At 52.9% G+C, this 25,566-nt stretch overlaps 1 protein-coding gene across 1 annotated transcript in view; it reads right to left on the reverse strand.

The window, feature by feature from the left end:
* The window catches only part of PPARGC1B (PPARG coactivator 1 beta), a 111,735-nt gene that overhangs the window by 23,304 nt on the left and 62,865 nt on the right, over positions 1-25,566 (reverse strand). The window contains exons 2-3 of the mRNA XM_044231602.1: positions 9,151-9,324; positions 2,292-2,522 (exon numbers count right to left, since the gene is read on the reverse strand). Coding sequence (XP_044087537.1) covers positions 2,292-2,522; positions 9,151-9,324 — 405 coding nt within the window. The remainder of the gene's footprint in view (positions 1-2,291; positions 2,523-9,150; positions 9,325-25,566) is intronic.

A 25,566-nucleotide genomic window follows, 5' to 3' on the forward strand; every position in this document is an offset into this window, starting at 1 on the left:
GCCTGTTTCCTCCTCTCTCTGCCTGCCTTTCTGCCTACTTGTGATCTCTGTCTGTCAAATAAATAAAATCTTTTTTAAAAAGGGTGGGGATATGCCCCCCAGATCACCCGAGCAAGGAGCGTCAAAGGCTCAGGCACCAGAGAAAAGGCCACTCCTCACTCCCTTAGGAGCTGAGGCTTCTCACCACCCCCACCTAGACCTCAAAGCAACACAGACAGCTCTATGATTCTCTGACATGGACAGGGAAAGATCCCTGGGCTGGTGGGAAGGGACCTGGTTATGGTCCAGTTCAGTCCCATTCCCTATGAGACATTGAGTAAGTCCTCCAGGCCTTGGTTTCTCCGTGGGCATAATGGCAGCAAGAACATTAAATGACTGGTTATGAACCTTTTTTTGATTCGGGAGTTTCTCATGGGGTAAGACAGAAGCGGCTGACCTCAGAGAGACACACGGAGATGTAGAGATCCATGATGGGTTGCAGTCAGTCCACCGGTGGACTCTCTGGGATTCATGACTCCCAGTTAAGAACTGGGCATCTGGATCCCTTCTCAGGGCCTTTCTGAACTCTGAGGGTATGCTGCGAATCTAGACGGTGAGTCTGTTTCCCGTGCGTCTAGCACAGCGCCTGACGTGTGCAGCAGACATGGGGGAAAGGCAGTCTGAGGCATGGAAGAAATACCCTGTGGCCAGCAGGGGTCGCTCTCTGCCTCTCTGGGGTTTGATGCCTCTCCCAGAGAACCCACACAGAGAACTCCTCTTGGTAGTACTACCGCCGGGAATATTACTTAGATAGTATTTATTGAGCAACTTCTATGTGCCAGGCACTGTTCTAAATGCTCTCCGTGCATTTTCTGCACTCCTCCTAACAGCCTTTGAGATAAGCCCCATGATTAACCTCACCTTATGGACCAGGAAGCTGAGTCAGAGAGATGAGGGGTCTAAAGGACCCACAAGCACTAACTGGTGGGGCTGAGATTCAAATCCAGTCGGATTGCTGTCAGCAGAAGCCGCAATGTGGGACCGAACGTATTCTCTCGTGCCTAGCACACAGCAGGTGCTTACTAATTGTCTCACGCCACTCCAAGGAACTTGCAGGCAGTGGAAAAGAAGGATAAGGATCCTGGACCGGAAGTCAGAACACGGACTTGCTATGTTGACCAGAGGAGACTCCTTCCCTGCTTTGGGCCTCAGTTTCCCCAGAGCTGCCCTTGTTAAGTCACCAAAGGCCTTTCTGCTCAGAACTTTCCATGACCTGAGACCCTTCCCAGCTCAACAAGCTCTGATTTTCCAGCTGGGTCTTGCCAGCCCCCAGGAGCTGTAGCACCAGGGCAGGGAGCCCAAGATAGGTGAGTGAAGCTGGACTTCACACGCCCCATGAACTCTCAGCTTCCGGCTTCCGGGACCCTCGGCCAGAATTAGGGGCAACTGCTTTCAGTAACTCTGGATTCCTTAAAGGATGTGATAAAAGCTGAAAGCTTCTACTCCCAAAACTGCAATGCCCTGTGCACATTCCCCCATTCCACGTGTACTCACAGACGGCAGCAGCAACCAGTCTGAACTCTGTGGAGGGTAACCTGGAACTAGCTTTCTAAACAGAAACATCGGGTATCTGTAGGCCCAGGAATTCCATTGAGATGAGACAAAGAGCTGTGCCAGGGCACTGACCACAGCAGTGCAGCAGTGAGAGTTGGAACAACATAAATCCCCACCAACCAGGGACACGTTCCACAAGTTACGGTACGTCCTTACGGAAGAACATTATGCAGCTGACAAAAAGGACGGAGCAGAGAGACCTGGGCTCATCTGAGTATTCAAGACACAGTACACTGAGAAAAGGTGCAGAGGAGACTTTCTCTTATAGTGTTTAAAAAAAAAAAAAGTAGAAGAGGAAAGTCACAAAACAGATCGGTAACCATGGTTACCGCCAGGCAAGGAGAACGCAACTGCAGGAGGGGTAAGGAGGTTTTGCTTTGAAGGATCCACATTTCCTGTTTGCATTTTTACTGCGTGTATACGGCGTAACCTTTAGGAAAAGGCTTACGTGTGACTCCGAGGGTTAACCACACAAGGAAGTTGAGTCCATGAAATCCCAAAGGACCTACAGAGTACAGGGGGAGTTTCTGTGGTTAGCCCAGCTGTACCGGTGGGAAAGGTGAGGCCCGGAGAGGCCTTCCTGGCAGCCCTTCCAGACTGCGCACAGAGAGCCCTGCAGGGGCTGGCGCCATCTCCCCTGCACCCACGACCCCTACAACCAGAAACCACCACCACGTCCACTAGAAACAAGTGCTCACCAGCGAGAGCTCGTCCACTTCAGGCGCCGGGGCCTGGGGCCTCTCCAGCGAGGGGCTGGGGCTGGGAGGTGCAGAGGAGGGGGTGGGCGAATCCGAAGTGCGGGAAGGCGCGTCCTCCCCGTCCTCCCCGTCCAGAGCCGGGAAGGCAGCCAGACCCACGTCATCTTCAGGGATGTCGTCCAGGGTCCTGGTGAGCGCTGCCAGGAGGGCCTCGTTCTCACTGTCGATGATCTGAAGTGAGGAGCGCACAGTGTACAGCAGAGAGGGACACGGTTAGTCAGCACCTGGGGCTCGGCCGGCTTCGCATCCCCTTAGTGGGAATCTGGTCTGCACAGGCAACTGCCCCACCATCGCCCCACTGCCAAGTCCTCTCCTGTTCCTCCCCTCACTCAGATTGCTCAGTATCATCGGGCCAGCAGATGCCTGAGAAATATGTTATCAACTCCAAGAATCACAGAAGTTTGCATGCAGGCAGCAGGTGATCCTGGAAAGAGCCTCAGCCCGGGAGCCCCAATTCTGGCTCTGCTGTCATCAGTGTGGGCACAGGGCTGTCCACCTGAAAGACACCCGCTGTCCCCTTTACCACGGACAGTGGCTCCACACCACAGCCTCCTGTTCTAACTCCCGGGACCCAGCCCTGGGCCCCTGCAGCTCTCTGCTTCTGGGAACGGCATCCCATGGCAGCCTCCCAGCCCCGCTGATGCTCGGGCCCAGGCTGGCCATGTACGGGCTGGAAGCTGCGGGGTTGGCCATGACAGTGATAACCAGAGCAGTAATAAAACAGCTGCCGCTTCCCAGTAGGTTCCTCGGCCTTGCTCACCACTCAGGAGGGGTCAGGAGCTTGGGCTCTGGGGCTGGGGTTGCATCTCAGTTCCCATACTTATCAACCACAGGTTCTTGAGCCAGTGACTTCCATTTCTTCATCTGTCCCAGGCAACAACAGTACCTATTTCTTAAGGCCATGGTTGAGGACCTAACTTCAGTTGAGTTCATGTATATCAAGATGCCTGGCAAATGGTGCCCGGTGTGTAAGAAGCACTCCAGACCACTGCCCCCTTTACTCCTAGGATGACGGTAGTGGTGGCAGCGGCATTCCCTCTCTCCCTTCCCCCGCCCACACACACACATGTACTGAATGGCTATTCTGCACCCAGCATGGTCGGGGCACCGATCCTACTGCGCGTCCAGACAGGTGCAGCCCCTGTCCCCATGGAGCGTCCTTACCAGCGGAGAACAGACTCCAACAAGGGCATAAACAAGAGCATTTCAGAGAACAAAAGCCTAGGGAGAAAGGAAACGGGAGCTGCTATGCAGGGAACGTGGTGAAGAGTCACAGGCTAGCTGGGCGGGGGTGGGGAGGGGAGACCCTCTATGATGGGAGTTCTACTCCAATCTCCATTTTGCATTTGGGGAAACTGAGGCTCGTGGAGGCTGAACAAGGTGTCCAGGGTCGCAGAGCAAATCCAGGACAGAGGAGGACTCCCCTGAGCCCATGATGGCCCAGATGAGCCGAGACTCAAGCTTTTCCGATCTAAAATGACGAGGGTCAGCATGTACCCAGCCCACCCACCCATAGCCCGCTGGCCTCCGTGACCAGAGGCCCCGGAGCATGGCGATTGCACGGCTCCCAGGTGAGACAGCGAGCCCCTCACTGAGCGGGCACTGCCCGCTGGGCCTGTTCCGGCCGGAGGCGCATGCAGTCACACGAGGCCTCCGCCAGCACACTTTCCCATCCCAGGTCAGGCTGTTTATCCTTTCTTCAGGAAGTGCATCTGAAATTCGCATCTCGTGACAGCCTTCTGGCTGCACTCAGCCCGTTCCAGGCCTTACAACCGTGGCAGCAGCTGCGTAACTCGAAGGGGGGACGTGGGGTGAAGAGAACAAACGCGTTTGTCATTTTTGGAACAGAGCTAAAATAAAAGAAAGGTCAAAAGAAGGTTTTGGTTGGGCCTGACCCAGGCCCTGGGGAGTGTGGGGGGTGGGGGAGAGTAAGGACACACAAGGGCAGATCCAGACGCGCGGACTCTGGCCTGAGAATGCGATGGGCTCATTTGACTGTTTCCCCCCAGTACCCCGGCCGCCGCCACCATCAGCCCCCTCAGGCCAGAGTCCCCGCTATTCCCAGAGCAATCTGTCCGGCCTGACAGGCAGTGAAGTAAGACCTTGGAACCAGGGACCCAGTGATCACTCTGGGGCCTGACCACAGGGGGCTCTGCCGCCATGGGGTGATTGCGAGCAAATCGCTTCTCTCTTCTAAGCCTTGTCGGTTTTTCTGTAAAATGGGAAAACGTGATCTCCTCTCCCCCTACCACCGTCTGCTCAGAAAAGCCAGGTCTGGAAGCAGGGACAGAAGTGCTCCCCCAGAGGGTGCTCCCAAGCCTAGCTCAGCATCTGGGGCAGGTGGCTTCCAGGAAGATTTGCCGAAGAGAACAACAAACGCACCAAACAATGAATTCTGGCCACCAGGAGAGACTGAGATGAGCGTCTCAAAGGAGAGACTCTAGAGGGAAGTTCTTCAGAAATGATGTCACCGGCACTGGACGGAAGGAGAACTCCCTTTCTCCCAGGGACCACAGCCAATGGTCCAGAGATACTACGAATTATCACACACATCAGAACTGGACCCTTCAGGGATCATGTAATGGCCAGGACTGTTAAATGTGGGTCCCATGGGCGGCCACTGCCTCTCGCCCCCGAATCACTCACCAACTATGGCTCTTGTTCTTTCCACACTAGTGTCTTTCTGGGGTTTTTCTAAGAGAGGGAGGGGGAGGGGCAGAGGGAAAGAGAAAACCTTAAGCAGGCTCCACGCCCAGCACAGAGCTGGACATAGGACTCGATCCCATGACCCTGAGAAGATGACCTGAGCCAAAATCAAGAGTCGGACCCCTACGCTGCCTGCATCACCTACGCACCCCCACACCAACATCTTTAACAGAGCCCTCCATCTTTAACAGAACTCTCATTTTCTTATGAGGAAACCTATTTGCCATTTTTTTAATGGCAAAAAAAAGCCATTTTTTTATAGCGGGGACGAGGGCAAGGTCCGGGAAACAGATTTGTCAAGGTCACACAGCAAGTCAGGGTGGGGGTAGGATTCACTGTGTGCCAGGCACTGTGCAAAAACGGATACAAAACAGCCAAGACCTCAGGAAGCACCCAACAGGCTGGGCCAAAACGGAACGAGTAACGGAAGACCTCCCCCCGTCCCCAGGCTGCTCTGGCTCAGAAACAGCCAGCCGGGTTGGAGGCCCTGGCCCTGCCAGGAAGAAAGGCCGATCTGCCCACGGTGTCCACGGAGTCCGTCAGCACCCAGGACGATGGATCACAGGGCCCGTGCCACCCTCTCTTCTTCCCGGGGCCCACTGGCCAGGCTCTCCCCACTCCGCTTGGAAGGCAAGTGCAAATTAATGGAGAGTTAATCAGGGAAGCAAGGGATATTAATAGCCTCGGCCCCACCCCAGCCTTCCTGAGCAGCTCTCAAGCCAGAGGAAAAGGAGTCTTCAAGAAATCCCAGGGAAAATGTTTCACTTTGAAGGCCTGGGAGGGGCCTGAATTCCAGAGGGACATGGAATAGGATTTCTGCTATGCAAGCCAGAAGAACACTCAGAAATCTTCCCTGTCCAGGGGATTCAACCACGCTCCAAAACAGCCAGGAAATCAGTTTTCCCTCCTTTTTTTCCAACAGTGGGCACACAGATTTCATCAGAGTCTAAAAGGACCTGATGACCCTCCCCTCCACGGATCAAGAACCACAGATCAAGAATCCACCACGTTTGGGGCGCCTGGGTGGCTCAGTGGGTTAAGCCACTGCCTTCGGCTCAGGTCATGATCTCAGGGTCCTGGGATCGAGTCCTGCATCGGGCTCTCTGCTCAGCAGGGAGCCTGCTTCCCTCTCTCTCTCTGCCTGCTTCTCCATCTACTTGTGATTTCTCTCTGTCAAATAAATACATAAAATCTAAAAAAAAAAAAAAAAAAAAAAGAATCCACCATGTTCCTTCCTCATTCCCCACATGGGGAAACTGAGGCCAAACCCAGTGGCCCAACACCAACTGGCCCAAGACCACAGAGCAAACTGACAGAACAACCCAATGCCTGCTTCCTCCAAAAATACTTAGTGATGGTTGTGGTCCTGGCCAGAGGATTCTGGAAACACAGACACACGGAGGGCACCATCCCCGCCCCTGAGGGGCTGTTAACCCTGTTACAGTGGCTTGTCCTCTATGTTCCAAGTCTATTTCCAGAGCAGTGGCACTGTCTGACTGGGGGAACATGGCTCTGACCCAGGCAGCACGGCCCCAGGATTCTCACTGGCCAAATGAGAAACCCAGGCTTGTGGCTGAGGGAGAAACCATGATGCAAGTTGAGGCTTGTGGAATGGGCCACATCTTGTCCTTGGCAGGTAAGAAAGTATCCCCATCAATTCCTTCGTTCAACACAAGTGATCGAGTCCTTACGACGTGTGAGGGCCCTAGAGATGAAGCCAATGCTGTTTGTACTCAAGGAACTCACCGTCTAAAGGACACAGAGACACAGCCATGCCCGTGTGCGCGCACGCAGATGGGAGCCTAGGACAGGAACTCACCAACTGCCTAAGGGGTCGAAAGGAGAGCTGGGCCTTGAAGGATTTAGTCACTTGACAGCTATTTAATAAGGCCGGAGCAAGTGCCAGGCTTGCACTCCACAAGTGAAGAGCCCGGGAATATGAGTGCCCAGTGCCATCATGGTCCCCATAGTCATGGGTTTATGATGTTGTGTGCGGTGGGGGGCAGGCACCAATCCCATAATCCCACACATAGGGGTGCATCCATGGGTAATGGGCAGAATCGGCCTAGGCTAGGGAGAGCAGGTGGGGTGTGCAGACCATGACAGGGGAGGGGCTGGGGGAGCAGAGGTTGGCCAGGATGCTGTCCATCTGTGAGGGGTCTGCCTTCCTCACTGGGCTGGGAGCCCCAGGGCCACACAGGCTCACTTGTGCCCAAGACCACTTCATACACATAGTGGGAATCTTGGAAGGGGCTTGCTGGTGGGTCTGGACAACCTGAGAAGTAGGGGCCTGCACAGTTCAGGGGGCGGTGGTCTCCATGGAGCCTTTAAACCTCTCACTCATCAGCTCTCCATGACCTGAAAGCATTTCCTGGAAGTTGGCCCCGTCTCAGGAAGAAAGCAGCACAGCGTAGGTCTCATCCCTATTGTTCAAATAAAGAGTGCAGGTCCCTGGACATAGTCGGACCTGAAGCCCAGCCCTGCTGCTCTGCACAGGGCTGGCCAAGAGGTCGTACGGGACCAAGAGATATGGCTTCCTCAGTTCGAGTCTTCACCAAATCCTTCCTAGCTGTGTGACCTGGCGCCAAGTTACGTAACCTCTCTGAGTTTCACTTTCACCACCTGTAAAATGGTCATTCATAGTCCTTTTTTTATAGGTTAGAAAAGACTTGGGAAATATCCAGACTCCTTGTCACGGCCCACAAGACCCTGCATAGCATCTGGCCCCTGCCTAGCTTTCTGACTCTACCCTGGTATGTTCCTCTACTACCCACCAGCTCTTCTGTTGCCCAGTACAGCAAGCTTTCTTGCTCCCTGGCTCTGCCCTTGCTGCTTCCTCTGCCTGGAGAGCTCTGTCCTGCTCCCTGAGCTTCACACAGCTAGCTACTCCGTCTCATCCTCAGAGAGGCCTCTCCTGACCACCTGGTCATTAGAACCCCTTCTCACACCTGGCACATTTCTTCTGTGCGCACGTTACAATGACCGAAGTTTCTGCATTGGCGGAGCTAGGGTCAGTTTTCTCTCTAGACTGTAGACAGCACAGTGCCTGACACATGGAAGGAGCTTCCCTTTCTAGAAGGAGCGCTACAATGCATCAGGACCGAGAGAACGCTCACAGCACCCGACACGTGTCACCTGACACACGGTAATATGATCATACGGCCAGACGGGCAGGGGGAGCCTCCTCCCACCAGTCTTCATGGGGGAGCAGATTTCAAGGAAAGAATAATAAATCTTACTGCACCCATCACTCAACTTATTTCACCTACTACCCTCCCCAACACACCCAAACCCGCAAATGCACGCAGAGCCTGCTCTATTTTGAAGCAAATCCCAGACATCATAGTATTTCGTACTCGGGGGCTTCTTAAAGGATGTGTCGCCCATCACGGGCCCCCCGAGACTGGACGCAGAGTGTGCAAGGGGAAAGGCATGGATAGGCACAGCAGTTCTTGGCTCTGCCTCTTTTCAAAGAATCTCTAGGCCCCAACTGAAAAATGAAGACAGCTGTACCCACTCTAAGGGTTGTTAAGAGAATTCAATGAGTTAACAGACACAACAGGGACAATCCTGCCACAGCGCAGTTGTTCTATCCAAGTGAGTCATCTCCATTATGGCGTCGCTGTGGTTACAAAGCCCTGGCTCAGGAGGGAGGCCAACTGGGTTTGCATCCAGCTCAGCTACTGACTAGGTGAATTGCCCTAGGCACGTGACTTAACTTCCCCAAGCCTCAGTCTCCTCATCTATAAAATGGGCTCATCATTGTGCCTGCCTCACAGGGTAGGGATGAGAAGTCAGTGAGATAATACACAGGAGGGAAGTCTTGGGGTTTGGGGGGCTCCTTTCTGACTGCAGGGGCATAGCAAGAGCAGCTCTTCCCAGCCCTCCCTGTGCAAAGGTGGTAACAGGCCCGGCGAGCAGGTGAGAACCGCCCCAGATCAACGGCAGATCCCAGATGAGAGGCAGGGTCCCAGGAGCTGTGGGGTGATGGGACTTCTTCGCATGAGCAAATGCAGAAGAGGCAGTGCAGGGAGACCCTGGTGCAGGGAGACCCTTTCAGGAGCAGAGATACGTCGAGGCTCAGAGGACATACCTGGAAGAGCTCGGAGTCATCAGGGCTGTACTGGCTGGGTTCAGTCTCCGAGTTCTCTGGGCACCACTGCAGCTCCCCGAAGCAGGTGGCTGAGTCAAAGTCGCTGGCATCCAGCTGGGAGAGGTCAAGCTCAGGAAAGTCAGCACAGAGCTGCTCCTCCCCGGACCCCCCACCCTGAGGAGACAGGAAGGAAAGGAGGTGAGTCAGAGCTGGGCCTGGCTGGATCCAGGCATGGACCCTTCTTACTCATGGTGCTGCCAGCCTGGAACCCTGGCAGCTCTTAGGCCAAGGCCTGACTTTGCCACGTGACCAAAAGATGTCCCACCCTCCCACCCTCAGCAATGGTCGAATCTAGCAGGAATGAAGCCAGGCCCTGGCAATACAAATTCTGCCTGCTGTTCTCTCCCCTCCTCCTTCACTCTCCTACACACCCCTCAAAGCCCTTTTTCCCCAGAGCACCTCTTTCTTCTTACCAGAACTATTGTGTTGAAAACTTCATTATAAGCTTTAAATAGATCCTCATTTACACTACTGCCCCCACCTGAAAGGGGATTTCTGGAAGGCAATTATCAATAATGAAACAAAAACCAATAAGAATGGCTGACTCTTTTTTTTTGGACAGAGAGATCACAAGTAGACAAAGAGGCAGGCAGAAGAGAGGAAGAAGCAGGCTCCCCGCTGAGCAGAGAGCCCGATGCAGGGCTCAATCCCAGGACCCTGGGATCATGACCTGAGCAGAAGGCAAAGGCTTTAACCCACTGAGCCACCCAGGCGTCCCGAATGGCTGACATGATTGAGGAATGACGATGTTCTGGACAAACATTCATCCATGTTCTCGGGGACTTCACAGGACCAGGTGTAATGTCTAAAACGTGGAAGACCACCCATCCAAGGACAGCAGGTAAATGAAACTATAGTCACCTGAAACACAGAATACCACGGTGCCTCTGAAAAGAACGAGGCAGCGGTATATATGCTCTCCAAGACACATTAAATGGAAATAAACTAAACTATAGACTAGAACCAGTCAACTATTATGTCACATGCGTAAAAGAGAAAAATCAAACTATGCAACTCTTTGCCCACAGTAATACATATGCACATGTCCAGGAAAAGGTCTACAAGGTTCTATGTGCACCTGACCGTGGTGGGTAGGGGACGAGGGAGGCACGGAGACTGTGGTAACAGCACTGACTGAAGCAGCGTATCTCCAAGTGCAGTCCCGGGACAGGCAGGGTCAAGACCAGCAGGGACGGTGTTAGAAACAATGCAGATTCTCAGGCCAAAGCCTGGAACGACTCAGCAGAAGGCCATGGCTTTCTGACCCTGGTCTCCCACATCTAACAAAGACCAGTAGAAGGGCTGCCCTGCAGACTGAGAAATCGCCCGAGCTGGGAGGCTGACCCAGAAACGGCGGACCACAGGCCTTGGGATCCGGCAGACCTGAATCCTCGTCCCCACTCGGCAGCTGGGAAACCTTGGGCAAAGCTCTTCTCCTCTCTGAAGCCCAAGAGCCTCATCCGTAAAATGACAACGCCCTCCCCAAGAGTTCAGACTGAATAAGGCAATGTTACAGCCTGGCTTGGAGATGTTCAGTAAACGGTAGCTAGCGGAACCAACAAACAACAAGTCAGAACTAATACCGGTAAAAACAGCAGTGTTTCGTGGTGGGTGGGCAGAGAGGGTGCAACGGCCTTAGAGAACAAGAAAAGGCCTGCCACTTAAAAAAAAAAAAAAATTTTGCACAGGCCTCTTCCTTAATTGTTCCCACTTACTAAGCCTCATAAATTATGAACAAATGTATATTATTAGCTCAACTTGACACAGGAAAAAGGCTTTTATGCGAATTTGGGTCAAATGTCTTAATTGGCATTTTGCAAGAATCCTGTATCCACGGGCAGCACCAGCGTCAGGTTCTCTCAAGTGGCTGGTCCCCTGCTCTCAGACTAGGGAGTAGGGTGCCCAGTGAGTCTCTGTCTCCGGGGACATCCCTGGAATCACCCCAGGCCCCATCCAACATACCCTACTACCACCGGTCACTACCACTCAGCCGCCCTGGCCCAGGGAACACTGCGGGGGGTGGGGAGGAGTGTTCCTCAGCTTCCTTCTCCTCTCTGCCCCTTCAGGCTGTGGGGATGCTGCAGTCCTGCCTGTTCTAGAGGTCTGTTTCCAGTCTTCGGCTATCGCGAACAGGTCTGCCATGTGTGTGTTCAAGTCTTTATGTGGACATAAGTCTTCAGCTCCCTTGGGCAGAAACCTGCGAGTGGCATGGCTGGGTCATACAGTAAGTGTATGTGACTTTGTAAAAAGGAAAAAAATTGCTCTCCAGAACTGTTGTACCGTGGTCCACGCTTACCGGCTGTGCGGAGTGTGCCAACTGTCCCACACCCTCCCCAGCACCTGGGGTTGTCAGTCATCTTAATTTTAGCCAAGCGAGTGAGTGCATTCCAGCATTTATTAAATGCTACTACGAGCCAGGCACTGAGACAACGGAAGACCCCGTTTCTTCCCTCACGAGCTGACATCTTGGTAGGGAAGAAAACACACAAATATTTCCTTATAGGTTGTGTTCGTGCTCTGAAGGAAACAGGCCAGGTGCACTGAGGGAGTAGAACAGAGGGAAAGGAAGTTTGTGTTGTGGGGGGGAGGGCAGGAAAGGCTTCCTGGAAGAGCTGGCGTCTGAGTTGAGACTTGGAGGAGTCAGGCAGTGGAAGACGTGCGGAGGAACGTTCCAGGCAGAGGGCCCAGCAAGGCAAAGACCCGAGCGTGGGCCAAGGCTAGAGCACTATGCACTGACCAATGGTGGGGGAGGCTGCAACTCGGGGAGCTGTGGGGGTGGGGAGGGGGCAGGGAGATGCCTTCAGAGGGGCAGGTGGAGGCCGGATCAGGCAGAGATTGTAAGGGATTTGGGTTTTACTCCAAGTGTGATGGGGGTGGGGCCGGCATCAAGCAGGCAGATGGGTTAGGCGGGTGCAGCACCCAGGAGGGGGGCAGGTGGGGGGACTGGGAGGCATCACTTGGCCACAGGGAGGTCCCATGGAGTGGGAGGGAGGACCAAAGCAGAGACACAGAAGTTCTGGGCAGCAGGGGTCTCCCTAGCCAGCAAAGCCCCCAGCAATGAGCGCTCTTGAAGCCCTTCCTACATCCCTGATCCCTCTCATCCCATCACTCAGAGAAGCCACATCTGTAGGACTTGTTTCCTGAGGCTCAGAAACGACTTCAAAATCGGAGTCCCAGAATCCCAAACTGTTTGGGCCAGGAACCAGCAGCCATGAGTGGCTGTCCTGGAGAGCCACTGCAGACAATCTCGGCATCCGAGGCCCCTTCAAGAATCAGACAAGGGTGGGGTGCCTGGGTGGCTCAGTGGGTTAAAGCCTCTGCCTTCGGCTCAGGCCATGATCTCAGAGTCCTGGGATCGAGCCCCACATCAGGCTCTCTGCTCAGTAGGGAGCCTGCTTCCTCCTCTCTCTCTGCCTGCCTCTCTGCCTACTTGTGACCTCTGTCAAATAAATAAATAAAATCTTAAAAAAAAAAAATCAGACAAGGGCTATGCGTAGCTCTTATCACACCCATAAAATAAACGTCTGAGCAATGCCTGTGCGCGCAAGAAACTTACACGAACTTCCAAGCCTTCACAAAAGCAGCTTAGGAATCCCAGGCCTGGCTGGTCTACCTCCTTCACTTGGCAGATGGGGAAACTGAGGCTAATGGATTTGCTCAGGGTCATCCAGGAGTGGCCTTCCCATCAGAGCCATGCTGCCTCCTTTACAAAACACCCACAAAACGGCCATGACTACTGCACTTCTGATTATTCCCAGCTTCTCAACATACTCCAAGCGCACCCGGGACATAAAAATAAAGAAACCTTAGCTTCGCAACCTTGTCGATTAGGGCTGAGGCCACTCTCTGGCTGGAAACCATTAAGTACTGCATTAATAGTGATTTCTCTGGCCTTCTCCATATTTAGAGAGGCTTTCTAAAGGGGTGTCTTGGGTGGCCCAGCTCCCTTTGAAAGGTACTGACTTAAAGCCTTGCTGTTGGGTCCCAGCCCTCCGCTGGAGGCCCCCTAGCGGTACTGGAGGGCACAGCATAGCAATGACAGCCACTGCCATCACCCAGCTTATTATTACCAAATGTCAGGGGCCGCGATACGGGATTCTTAAAGTGACCCTTGCAGGGCCGGTGTCACTGTGCCCATGTCACTTCTTGGGAAACTCTGGGACCTGGCCCCTTGTATGCGTCTGCCCAGGCTGCTTGTAACAAAGCACCACAGGGGCGCCTGGGTGGCTCAGTTGGTTAAGCAACTGCCTTTGGCTCAGTTCATGATCTTGCAGTCCCTGGATCGAGTCCCACATCGGGCTCCCGGCTACGCAGGAGTCTGCTTCTCCCTCTGACCCTCTCCCCTCTCATGCTCTCTCTCTCTTTCTCTCAAATAAATAAATAAAATCTTAAAAAAAAAAATAAAAACAAAAGGCACCAGAGGCTGGGGGCCTGACGACAGGAAGGTTTGATCCTCCGGGTCTGGAGGCTGGGAGGCTGACCTCCCGGTGTTGGCAGGGATGGCTCCTGCTAAGGCCACTACTGTTGGCCTGTGGATGGCGCTCCCTGCACGTCTTCCCACTGGCTTGCCTCTGTGGGTGCCTGCCTCTGTGTCCACGTTTCCCCTTTGGATAAGGAGACCAGCCAGACTGGATCACAGTCCGTGCTAATGACCTCGCCTTAACTTGATGACCTCTATAGAGACCCTGTCTCCAAATCAGGTCACATTCCCAGGTGCTGGGGGTTAGGGCTCAAACATATCTTCTTTTGGAAGACACAACTCAACCCATGGCACCCAGGGTCCCAGAATGGGGAAGCTGAGATTCAAAGCCAAGTCTCTTTGCTTCCTGCCAAGTCTGTGCCATTGCCTGGCATCTGCTTCTGAAAGTGGAAAGCAACATTTGAGACCATTTATTCCCGTTTACCGATGGGGAGGTGGGGGCTTTCGGACAAGGGCTGAGAAAGATCTAAGTCCCACAGCAAGTTCATGGCTGCGCAGGGACAGGCCTGGGGCTGTGCCGTGCCCTGGCCTCCTGCAGATGGCCCACTCTGGGCCCCACCACTGGTTCACTTACGCTCCTGCTATGGGATGCCCCTCTGGTTGCTGGGCCTTCTGCGCACCCATTCCTCCAGCAGCATCACATGCCTGATCTGAAAAGGCTGCGGCTGCCCTAAGCCAGGGAGATAAACGGCCCTAGCAGTGGATTAATGGTGTTTTGTACATTCACGTAAGTGGCTTCACTGGAAGCCTGTGTATCTTGTTGGAAATCGATTCGCTGCTTAAGAAAGAATGCATCTTCAGGAAAAATTGGTGGCTCCACGTTCCTGACTACAATCAACGAACCAAGCTTAGTCCCTGGCCTAAAGCGCATTGTCAGAGTTGCTGAGCGTAAGGGAGCAGGAGGGGGAGAAGGCAGCCTGCAGTGACAGAGGTCAGGTTCTGGGCCTGTTCACACTCACTGTGCGTCTTTTGCCGAGTGCACACTTCACTATGTCACCTGCCCTCTCGGTCCTCACTGCCTCCTCTAGAAAAGAGCATCCAACAGACAGACTCTGTGAACCCCTCTTGCTCAATTCGGGACAATTCTGTACTAATCTAGTATCTGAAATCCACACAGGCTTTTGGAAGTATCTAGGTAGAACCTGGCACTTTACTAATAAATTAATGAGTGAATGAATTTACCAAGGGGGAGACAAAGGTGGAGAGGGAAGGGCTGTCCTGAAATTTGGAAAGAGGCATAGACAAAGGTCTGGGCCCTGGCTTTGCTGTTTAATTCTGATCCTTTGAGGTCAGGGCATAACTTTGGCTGCCTCGGCTTCTACTGACAGAAGGGGGATAATAAAAAGCATCCTGTCACAAGCACCTGGGTGGCTCAGTCGGTTAAGCAACTGCCTTCGGCTCAGGTCATGATCCTGGAGTCCCAGGACTGAGTCCCACATTAGGCTCCCTGCTCAGCAGGGAGTCTGCTTCTCCCTCTGACCTCCTCGCCTCTCATGCTCTCTCTCTCATTCTCCCTCTCACATAAATAAAATCTTTAAAAATAAAATTAAAAAAAATATAAAGAATCCTGTCTCATAGGGTTCTTACAAAGATAAAGCAGCACAGGTTGGGAGCCTAGCATACATCAGACACCCGTGAATGGTGGTCACAGATACAGCCCCTACAGTTGACTTTCAAGTGACATTCACAGCTATGGTCTCACTGGTACCTTTCCAAGATGCAGGAAATGGTTGATGGCCAGCATCCCCATTTGACTGACGGAAAAACGGGGGATATCAGAAGGTCAATGCTTGGCCTTGTCTTCTGACCCATTCCCTCAGTCCTAAACCTACTGGCTCTTCCAATCTGGGTTCCTTCAACCTCCACCAGCCCCCTGATCCCAGTGTTATCATCATTCATGGTTTCTGTGGGAGAAATAACCTTTCCCTGACAGCCAAACTACACTGGCTCCTTCCAGACCTGCCTGGGATGAAGGGGAGCAGGGCCCCCCACTGGGCCTGACAGACCCCTTGACCACCATCATGGAGACTCCAGATTAGGACAGTAGTTAGGGTGGTGCACTACTGCCAGCTCAGAGCCTCCTCTACTGACAAGAAGCTGTATTTAATGGTCTGAGGCAACTTTTCCCTTTTAAATTGCCATCAGGAATGGCTGGACGAGCCATGTAATCTGCTAGGGTGGGCAGTGGAGTCAAGTTCCCTGCCTTCCTAACCATGGTGGATACCACTAACCGAACACCACACCACTATACTTCCTGCTGAGCCCCAAGCCTGCTTAACATGGAGCTTTAGTAGCCACTGCTAATCAATTAGAACTGGCCTGGTCTGGACCTATGACTCTGTACCCATACTTTCCTTCTAAGAAGGAAGTAAGGTAGATGTTCATGAAGTCCCTGCAAAGCCATTTCATTAAACAGATGTTTTCTTCTGTCCCACCTCTGTTATATGGCTGGTCTCCCACCCATGCCCCTTCTTAATGGTGGCAGCCTACTGATTTTTCTTGGGGAAGTTGCCCCTTTGTACCACCTAGACGGTCCAGGGAAGCACAGTCTGGTTAATTAAAAGCCTTCACCCGGTGACCACAACAAGTGCTTCACCTGGTTCAGAGATAGATCAGAGTGAACACCAAGACTTTGCTAGAGCATTTAAACTAGGGGCTCAGCTGGCTGAATTTAATTCTGGAGAGGCTGGCAGCCATCTTTGCCACTGCTTGGGAAGAGAGCCTGCCTCAGAATGAAGTCAGCTCAGGGAATGTAGAGCCAAGAAGCAGAGAGAGAGTACTGATAAAATAACTTAAACACCTGGATCCAGCTGTGCCTGAAGCCAGCCTATTCTCTTTACTCCACAGTTATAGGAGTGAGAAAGTTTTCTTTCCAGATTATGTACTAGTTTCTATCACCTATCAATGAAAAAGTTATGACTAATTCATCTCTCTTATGCTTTAAAAAAAAAAAAAATCTAATCTTCCCACTGTCTTCCAAATTAGTTCAAAACTCCTGGGGCGCCTGGGTGGCTGAGTGGGTTAAAACCTCTGCCTTCAGCTCAAGTCATGATCTCAGGGTCCTGGGATCGAGCCCCACATCGGGCTCTCTGCTCAGCGGGGAGCCTGCTTCCTCCTCTCTCTCTGCCTGCCTCTCTGCCTACTAGTGATCATGTCTGTTAAATAAATAAAATCTTTAAAAAAAAAACACTCCTGAATAGGCTTCTAGGAGAACAGTAAGAAGAGTAACTGGTCTTTGTCCACATAGAAGTAGTTACAGCATCCTCTGAAATAAGACTCAGGAGCCACAGACACAAAGTGAAGCTCCAGAAAGAATAAGTGGGAAAATTTTTTTTAAAAGATTTTATTTGTTTATTTGACAGAGAGAGAGCCAGAGAGCACAAGTGGGGGAAACAGCAGAGAGAGTGGGAGAAGCAGGCTCCCCATCAAGTAGGGAGCCCAACATGGGGCTCAATTCCAGGATCCTAAGATCATGACGTGAGCCAAAGGCAGACACTTTACCAACTGAGCCAGCGAGGTGCCCCAGAAAACTGAGGGGTTCTGAGCCGATCTTAAAAGAACAAACACCCAGAATTTAGACAAACCAGGCCACTGGAAAGGCCTCCCACCAACACAGTCAAGGCTAAGCCCCTCAACCCCCGCCTTGAGCTGCCCGCTCAGGGTTTCATGTAAAGACGACCCACAGAAGGTCTAGTGAGAGTGCGTTCTCCAGCCTGGAAAGCAAAACAGGTTCCAGGACTCCAAACTGGTCTCTGAGTCCAGGCTGGACCCCGCTCACCAGGAAGGGTGACCAGATACCAGTGCCCTTCGGTAGGCAGGGCAAAAGGATAGAACTCTCTGAACCCACTGGCCACATTAACACTGTCCATCTCATCTCCTCCAGTGACAAGAGCGTCCACTGATGTCCACAGAGCCCCAGAGACACAAGGGGGGACTCTCTAGGGCACCCACTGGCTGGGTTGCTTGCTTACTGCGGGTCAGCTACGCTTTGTCCCCAATCCGTATGTTACTATACATGCCTGATCCAACAGAACGACTCCCCAATCTGGAAACCGGCACCCTGGTGCTGTGGGTGTGGCCTATGCAAGAGATGGCCAGGATTTTGGCACTAGCACCACCACAGGCAGCCCTAGAGTAAAAGACTGGAAATAACATGCGCATCACGTGGCTTCGTTACACCGTGTCATCCTTTTGCACTTTCAATGACTTCTTCCCAAGAATTCCCCTCTCCAGCCGCCACCACGCCCTGCCACCCCCAGCTCCTGCTCCCACTCCCATCAGATAAAGATGCCTATTGTACATGGTTTGCTGCCTGCATAGCACTGGAAGCCAGTCCTTACGATGGACTACAGACACAGCACAGAACCAGGGTGCTAAAGGACCCTGTAGAGAGACTTCTAGAAACTCATCTCTTATTCTGCAGCTAAGGAAACTGAGGCAGAAAGTCTCCTGGGGTGGGTGTTATCTTACTCCCTTACATCTTTTTTCTTCCCTGTTGTCTTCAAGCAGCCCCTTATCCTACAGAGATCTGCAAAGTCTCTTGGGCTGTGCCCAGGCCAGGTCACCTGGGGTGGATGGAGCTGCTCTTGGATGCCCCGGCAGGTGGCCGTGTGGGACCCAGGTGCCTCTTCCTCGGCAGCTACGCCTGGGTCCCACCATCTCGTTCTTTCTGGCACCTGTCAGGGCTGCCTCTCAGAAGGCACAGGATGCCCCCCGGAGCCCAGAGAGGTGCGGTGCATGGCATGTTTGATTTTAAAACAGGAAAAGGCTGAAGGATATTCTGCCACTTGAGTGAGCAAGCAAAGGTGTTCCAGGGACAGAGTGATCCGCGCATTGTGCTGCCGGCAACTGCAGTCCATTTTATGCACTTGGGTTCAAGGGCTCTTGAATTCAAAGGGGAGTGGCAGGAAAAGTGCTCCGTAAACTGCGGAGCGTGTGCAGGTATCTGTTGTTAAGATGTGTGGAGGCAGAGCTGGCTCTGGCTCGTCCCTTGCTAGCTGTGGGGCGTCACCTAGCCTCCTGGCATCTCCTGAGACCCGCTTCCCCCACGGAGTGGTTGTACGGCTTGAGTTTCCAGCCTGGGGCCTCTGCGCTGCCGGCTGCCACTCCCTCCACCTGGACTCCCTCCTCTCCCTTGCATCGTCACTGGACTGGTATCTGGTTGCTTCTTCCCGTCCCCAGGTCCCCACCGCAGATTAAGCGTCTCTCCCCAAAGGGGCCTCCTAACCACGGTATCCCACAGCAGTGGCCCCGTCTCCCTCTTCCTGGAACGTCGCCCCCCTGCCAAGCCCTCAAGGAGCACTTTCTGTTCCCTGAGATCCTCCCCCTGCTTTTCTTCAGAATTTTTAGAAATTGTGGCAAAATATACAGAAATAAAATTCACCATTTAGGTTCAGAGGTGCAGAGTACACGGACGCTGTTGTGAAGCCGCCGCCGCCCCCAGCCCTCTCCACCACTCGTCCCCAGTTTTCACAGACCGGCCCCTGCACGGTCACCTCCCCCGACCGGACACTCCCCACAAGCGGGGCCTGTGTCTGTCTTTCTGTCTTGGTCCTGGCTGTTTCCCCAGTATCGAGCAGATACTCAGCCTACAGTAGGTGTTCAATAAACAAAATGAGATCAGTGTGGCTGTGCCTTGTAAACCAGGCCTCAAAGTAAGAAGAAGGCAGCATGAATATATTTTTTTCCCAAACAGCCCCAAGACGAGGCCAAAATGCCCGGTCACCTCTATCACCAGATCACGATTTCAAGTTTGGTCCAACTCTGTGGGGGGAACACCGGCAAGAGCTCCTTTTCTTTCCTGGTTTCAGGCTCCTCTGTGAGGTCAAGAATGAAGATATCGGATCACACAAACCACCTGACGTGAACACTCACCGTGTCAACACGTTAGCTCGACCCAGAGCAACATTTTATCAGTCCCTGAAGGGCAAGCACAGAAATAGATTGCGGAGAGCAAATGCCACTCTTGGTAGTGCTGGAAAGGCTGTGGTGTACGGCGTGCCGGGACGTGGGTCCCCTATCATGCTAGTACACGGAAATCAGAAGGTGGAATCAGAGCCAGAGTTAGGATGAGGGCAGGGAGGCACCCACCTTGGGCACCAAAAAAAACCAAAAAAAAAACTCCATCATCAAGACAGATTGTACCTAATACAACACCCTGAAAAAATCAAAATTAATGCAAAAACCTAATAAGCAAAATATCAGAATTCTAAATAAAGATGAGCTAGTCATACTGCTTTCCCTTTTGTTTCAGGCACCTATGTGACTCTGTATGGCAGTCTTCCTGTTCCTGCCTTTAAATAAAGATTTGGTGTCTGTTCTGCATGGATATTCAGGTGCCAACTCATTCTTTTTTTTTTTTTTTAAGATTTTATTTATTTATTTGACAGAGAGAGATCACAAGTAGGCAGAGAAGCAGGCAGAGAGAGAAAGAGGAGGAAGCAGGCTCATTCTTTTTAAACGCTGCATTAAAATGATTTCTCTTGGGAATCCTGGGTGGCTCAGTGGGTTAAGCATCTGTCTTCAGCTCAGGTTGTGAACCTGAGGGTCCTGGGATCCAGTCCCACATGGGGCCCCCCTGCTCAGCAGGCAGCCTGCTTCTCCCTCTCCCTCTGTCTGCTGCTCTGCCTACTTGTGCTCTCTCTCCATCAAATAAATAAATAAAATCTTAAAAAAGAAATATGATTTCTTTTGATGACTGACTTTTTTTGGCATCTCCTGAAATTCGGTGCTGGAGCCACATGTCTCCTTCGCCTCACGCTAACGCCAGCATGGAAGAGATGGTGAGCTGCTGTTATGTGCGGGGACCAAAGGGAGATCAATCACCACGGGGATCACGTCACTCTGGCCTCCGTTTACACATCTCTACAAAGGGACCTGTACCCTCTGGTGGCTGTGAAATTACCCCATGCCTGTCCAGTGTGGTGTTTCAGATGGCAATGTGTTTGGGAAAACTCTAAAGTGCCGTCTGCATGTGAGGAACTGCTATGAAATTTTTATCAAAGGTAGCGAGAGGCCCAACCGGGCGGGAAGCAGCATTCCACACCAAAGTGAGCTGCAAAAACCCTTGCCCTATTTATAATGAAAGAAGTGAAGCTGGCTAAATGAATCAAATTTGCTTACGAAAAGAAAGCGATGGGGCACCTGGGTGCCTCATCTTGGTTAAGAGTCTGCCTTGGGCTCAGGCCACCACCCCGGCATCCTGGGGCATCCTGGGATTGAGTACCCACATCAGGCTCCCTGCTCAGTGCAAAGTCCACTTCTCTCTCTGCCTCTGCTCCTCCGCCCTGCTCCTGTGCATGTGCACACGCTCTCTCTCTCTCTCTCTCTCTCAAAATTAAGCAAACATATAGATAAAATTTTAAAAAAGAAGAGAAAGGGATTAAGGGCTCTCCCAGGACACGGTCGGTTAAGTGGTGGACTCCTGATTTCAGCTCAGGTCATGATCTCAGGGTTGCAAGACGGAGCCCACCTTGGGCTCCATGCTGGGGGTAGAGTGTACCTGGGACTCCCTCCCTCTCCTTCTGGCCTACTCCACCGTGGGCACTCATGCACATGGACTGTCTCTAAAATAAATAAATAAATCTTCTTTTAAAAAGGGGAACAGGGGCGCCTGGGTGGCTCAGTGGTTTAAGCTGCTGCCTTCGGCTCAGGTCATGATCTCGGGGTCCTGGGATCAACTCCCGCATCAGGTTCTCTGCTCAGCAGGGAGCCTGCTTCCCTCTATCTCTCTCTCTGCCTGCCTCTTCGTCTACTTGTGATCTCTCTCTGTCAAATAAATAAATAAAATCTTTTTAAATAAATAAATAAAATAAAAAAAATAAAAAGGGGAACAGGACGGGGGGAGAAAGAGATTATTAGAGCAGATTCAGGGTTCTCCCTGCAACCAGGCCATCCCCTCCCGTCCTGACCCCCTTCCTGAATGGGAAGAAAGGCAGAGGGTTTCAGCTCGCCCTGGGAAAACTGCCCACTCCGTACTGCGGAGAGGAGTGAGTGCCGACATTCTAATCAAGTTGTGGCCATCCTGAACCAGCCAGCGCTCTCCTTCCTCGTCACATTTTGCGGGGTTTCCTCAAAATGTGAATTTCCTCAGTGAGATGGAGGGGTGACTAGCACAAACCAGCCACCCTCCTATGTGGGATGGATGAAACAGCACCTGGCTCTGGGATGACAGGGAAGTTCTGGAAATAGATGGTAGTGATATTTGTAGGACCCTGTGAATGTGCTGAACGACTCTGAACTGGACCCTTAAAAAATGTGCAATTTTATGTTATGCATATTTTACCACAACAAAATAAAAACAAGTATTAAAAAGTCCCAAAGATCTAAAACAACAACAACCCAAAAAATGGAGCCGCACACTCCGTCTGGAGGTATTCTCTGGGGTCCTACAGTGTCCGTGTTCTTTGGTTCTATTTATGTGTCTCCTACCCCGGCTGCCAGGAGAGACGCAGAGAGCTGGGCCAGGGCTCGGCTGACAAGGCCTTTTGCCTGTTAGCACCGTTATAAATAACCCAGAAGGAGGCAGAAAGGGGGTCCTGGCAGGGGAGTGAAGGTCAGGCAGCCCCTTTGTGGCATTTGAGGAAATGTCACGCTCAACAGGCCAGCAAGGTGCCAGCTCCCATCTCCAGGCTGGTGCTGCCCAGTGTTGACTACAACCCTGCACCTCCCTCTGCCCCCCAACCTCACGCCGGCGAGCCTCGGGGCAGCACTCCCACCAGGAAGGGCAGCATGAAGGGGGCTGGCTCCTGGGGGTTCCCAGCAGGGACAGGACCACTGGGTGTGTGAAGAGGTAGTGGGGCGCTGAGGATCCACCCCCCCCAGCCTGGCTGAAGTCAGCTCCCCAAGAGCCCAGGCCAGAGCTCAGCCCCCAGCACACCAGCCTCAGCTCCGTCCGCCAACACACAGGACCCGCTGAGGCTGAGATGACTCAGCACTGCTCCAGCAGCTCAAGCGGCAACTGCCCCTGCTGGGGCTGCTGCACAGCGTGGGAGCCGGGAGGGGCCTCGCAGCCCATCTGGTCCTGCGGTTCCCACGCTGGGCTCCCTGGGGAACCCCCTGCATCACCTCTCCCACAGCCCACCAGGGTCCCGGACTTTGAAGTGGGAGAGATTATGAGGCAGTTAATTAGTTCGTTTTCCCCATTTTTATTAACTAAAAACCATACAGTGGCAACCCAGCGTACTCCTATGGACCCTGAGTGAATTCAACATGAGGAGCTTGGCAAAACACAAATACATAAAAAGCCAAATTTCTACTTCTTTCGTGTGCATTAGAAAGATGGTGACATTATACTTCGCACATGAGTTCTCCATTTCCCCATACTACTCACGCGGACTTATTATGCACACACGCTATTTCATGGGCCACGGAGAGGGCTTTTGCAGCCTGAAAAGTCAGTCTTCAGGCAGGTGGCGTCCACCACGCAGAGCACCGGAGGGGCATGTGAGACCCCAGCAAAGGGGGCCCTCCCCCATTTCGCAGATGAAAAAGTAAGGCTCAGGGAGGTAACAGGACTTTGTTAAGCAGAACGTGAATTCAGACCCAGCCACCAAACTCTGCAGCAAGCGCCCCCCTGCCTCTGCTGGGGCTGACCACAGCTGTCAGTAACACTAGGGGTGGAGGGGGGGGAGCGCTTTTCTCGTTCTGTGCAAGTTCATCTACTAGACTTCGAAACAATGGGGAGGGGAAAATGTTCTCAAAGCCCTGCTAGTACCTTCGAGAATCTTTCTGGGTTCAGGAAGGCCAGATTGTAAGCCGCTAGTGTAGACCCACAGAGGAGGGAGCCAAGGCCCCATCTGAGGGGCCGGGGTTCTCCACCATCACCAGGGAGCAGGGGAGCAGGGGGCAGAGCTGAGGCGAGGGTTAGTCACTTACTCTCCTATTTAAAAGCCTTCCCAGACTTCTCACTGCCCTGGACAAATACCGGAAGCCCTCACTACACTCTGAGGCCCAGTGCGTCCTGGCCTGCCTCCTCCCCCACCATCTGCTGGACTGTCCCACCCTCTCCACACTACAGGCACAGTGGCCACCTTCTCGCTGCAACAAAAGCCTCTGGGCTTGGGCTTCCCACCTGGGACCCCTGCCACGTTGCCTGCATTCAGTCTCAGTGAGAGGGGCCTTTCCCAACACCCAACACACTCACCGGCTCACAGTGACTGCTACCCACAGCACAAACCCAGGGACTGTCTGTCTCCCCTTCCAGAATGTACACTGCACCAGGGTAAGGGACTGGGCGAGGCCTCTGTGGAGTCCCAGTGCCTGGACCGGTGTATGGCACACAGTGGGTGCTCACTAAACCTCTGCGGGATGGATGACTGGGGGTCGGGCTAGAGCCCCCATTTCCCAGTCTGGCATCTGTGCTTCACATTCTTGTGATCCCTGCAAAGTCTGTCTCCCACTCACTCCCTGCCTCTGCTGGGGGTGGGGAGGGGGTGATTTCCTTCCATATCCATTTATTCCCTTATGGAAACTCCTGCCTTTCCTTTTCCAGTGGGTCAGATGATGAGAAACCCAGACCCATGGGCTCCCAGATAAAGCTGGTGGGAAACAGATTCTCTCTGGCCCCGGCAGGCCCTCCCCGGTCATGTGGTCAGCAAGGACCGGAGGAGGAGGGAGGCCAAGAAGCCCTGTTTAGCAGACCCCTGCCCCCCCCCCACATTCCCCCATGGCTGAGGCGCGGGCACCTGCCAGCCACAGGTAGTAGACCTGACTTCCATAGAAGTCTGTTGACTGGGAACATAAAACGGATTTGGGGTCTGGATAAATCCCCCATGTCCATTCCCTTCTTCTCCAGCGTTCCACGAGGTGGGACCGTCCGCGGCTTCATGGCCACAGCAGGGCTTCTGCCGTAAGCACTAACACGCCTCAACTAGGAACAGGAAACTGTCTGACGATGCTCGATTATCACCGAAGCCTGATGGCAAACAGGCAGAAAGCGGGGGGCTCTCAAACACAGAATGGTGAGACCTCTCCGGGAGCAGAGTTCCTGCCATCCCCGCGTGTCAGTGCCATCTGAACCTGCTTTTCTGCCAGGCCAGTTTCCCTCACCCTACTGGGACTGCAGGTCTTGGGCTCCTAAGAATCTTCTATGCTCTAAACTAGACGTTCTCCCATCTGATCCTCACAACAAGAGGAAGGATAAGCCATTTTTCCGTTAGATGAAGCTAAAATTCAGAGAGGAGAAATAATTTGCCAAAAGTCACACAGAAAGCTGAAGAGAGGGGCACCTGGGTGGCTCAGTCGGTTAAGTGTCTGCCTTCAGCTGAGGTCATGATCCCAGGGTCCTGGGATCGAGTCCCACATCAGACTTCTTGCTCAGCGGGGAGCCTGTTTCTCCTTCCCCCTCCCCCAATCAGGCTTTCTCTCTCAAATAAATAAAATCTTCAAAGGGGGGGGGGACCAGAAAAGAAAGCTAAAGAGAGCGGGACTCGCAACCCCAAGATGGCGGACTCCTCGTTGAAGCAGTAATGGAGAATCTGATCAGGAGATCACAACCCCAAATTCTCAGCGCTATTGATGTGCAATACTTGAATGGGTCCCTCTACTTCTCTGAGCCTCAGTTTCCCTATATTCCAACACTGGCCAACATTGGAGACCATGGTCAGTCAGCTGGGGCTTTGGGACATGCAGATTCAGCCCACAATGAGCTGGGCATGCTGAGAAAGCCTCAGATGCCTCAGCAGCTGCAAACAAGGGGGAACAATGGCGCAGACAGTGGTGGCCACAGAGGGATAGAGCTCATGGTGGTCGTCACAGAAGGGCATGCACAAGACCTGCTAGCTCCAAACTCTGCTATGCAAAGCACGGCCCACGGACCAGCAGCACTGGCATCATCTGGAGCTTACTAGATTCTGCAGACTGTCATGCTGAATCCC

The sequence above is a fragment of the Neovison vison genome, chromosome 1 (genome assembly GCF_020171115.1).
Source record: "Neovison vison isolate M4711 chromosome 1, ASM_NN_V1, whole genome shotgun sequence".
NCBI lineage: Eukaryota > Metazoa > Chordata > Mammalia > Carnivora > Mustelidae > Neogale > Neogale vison.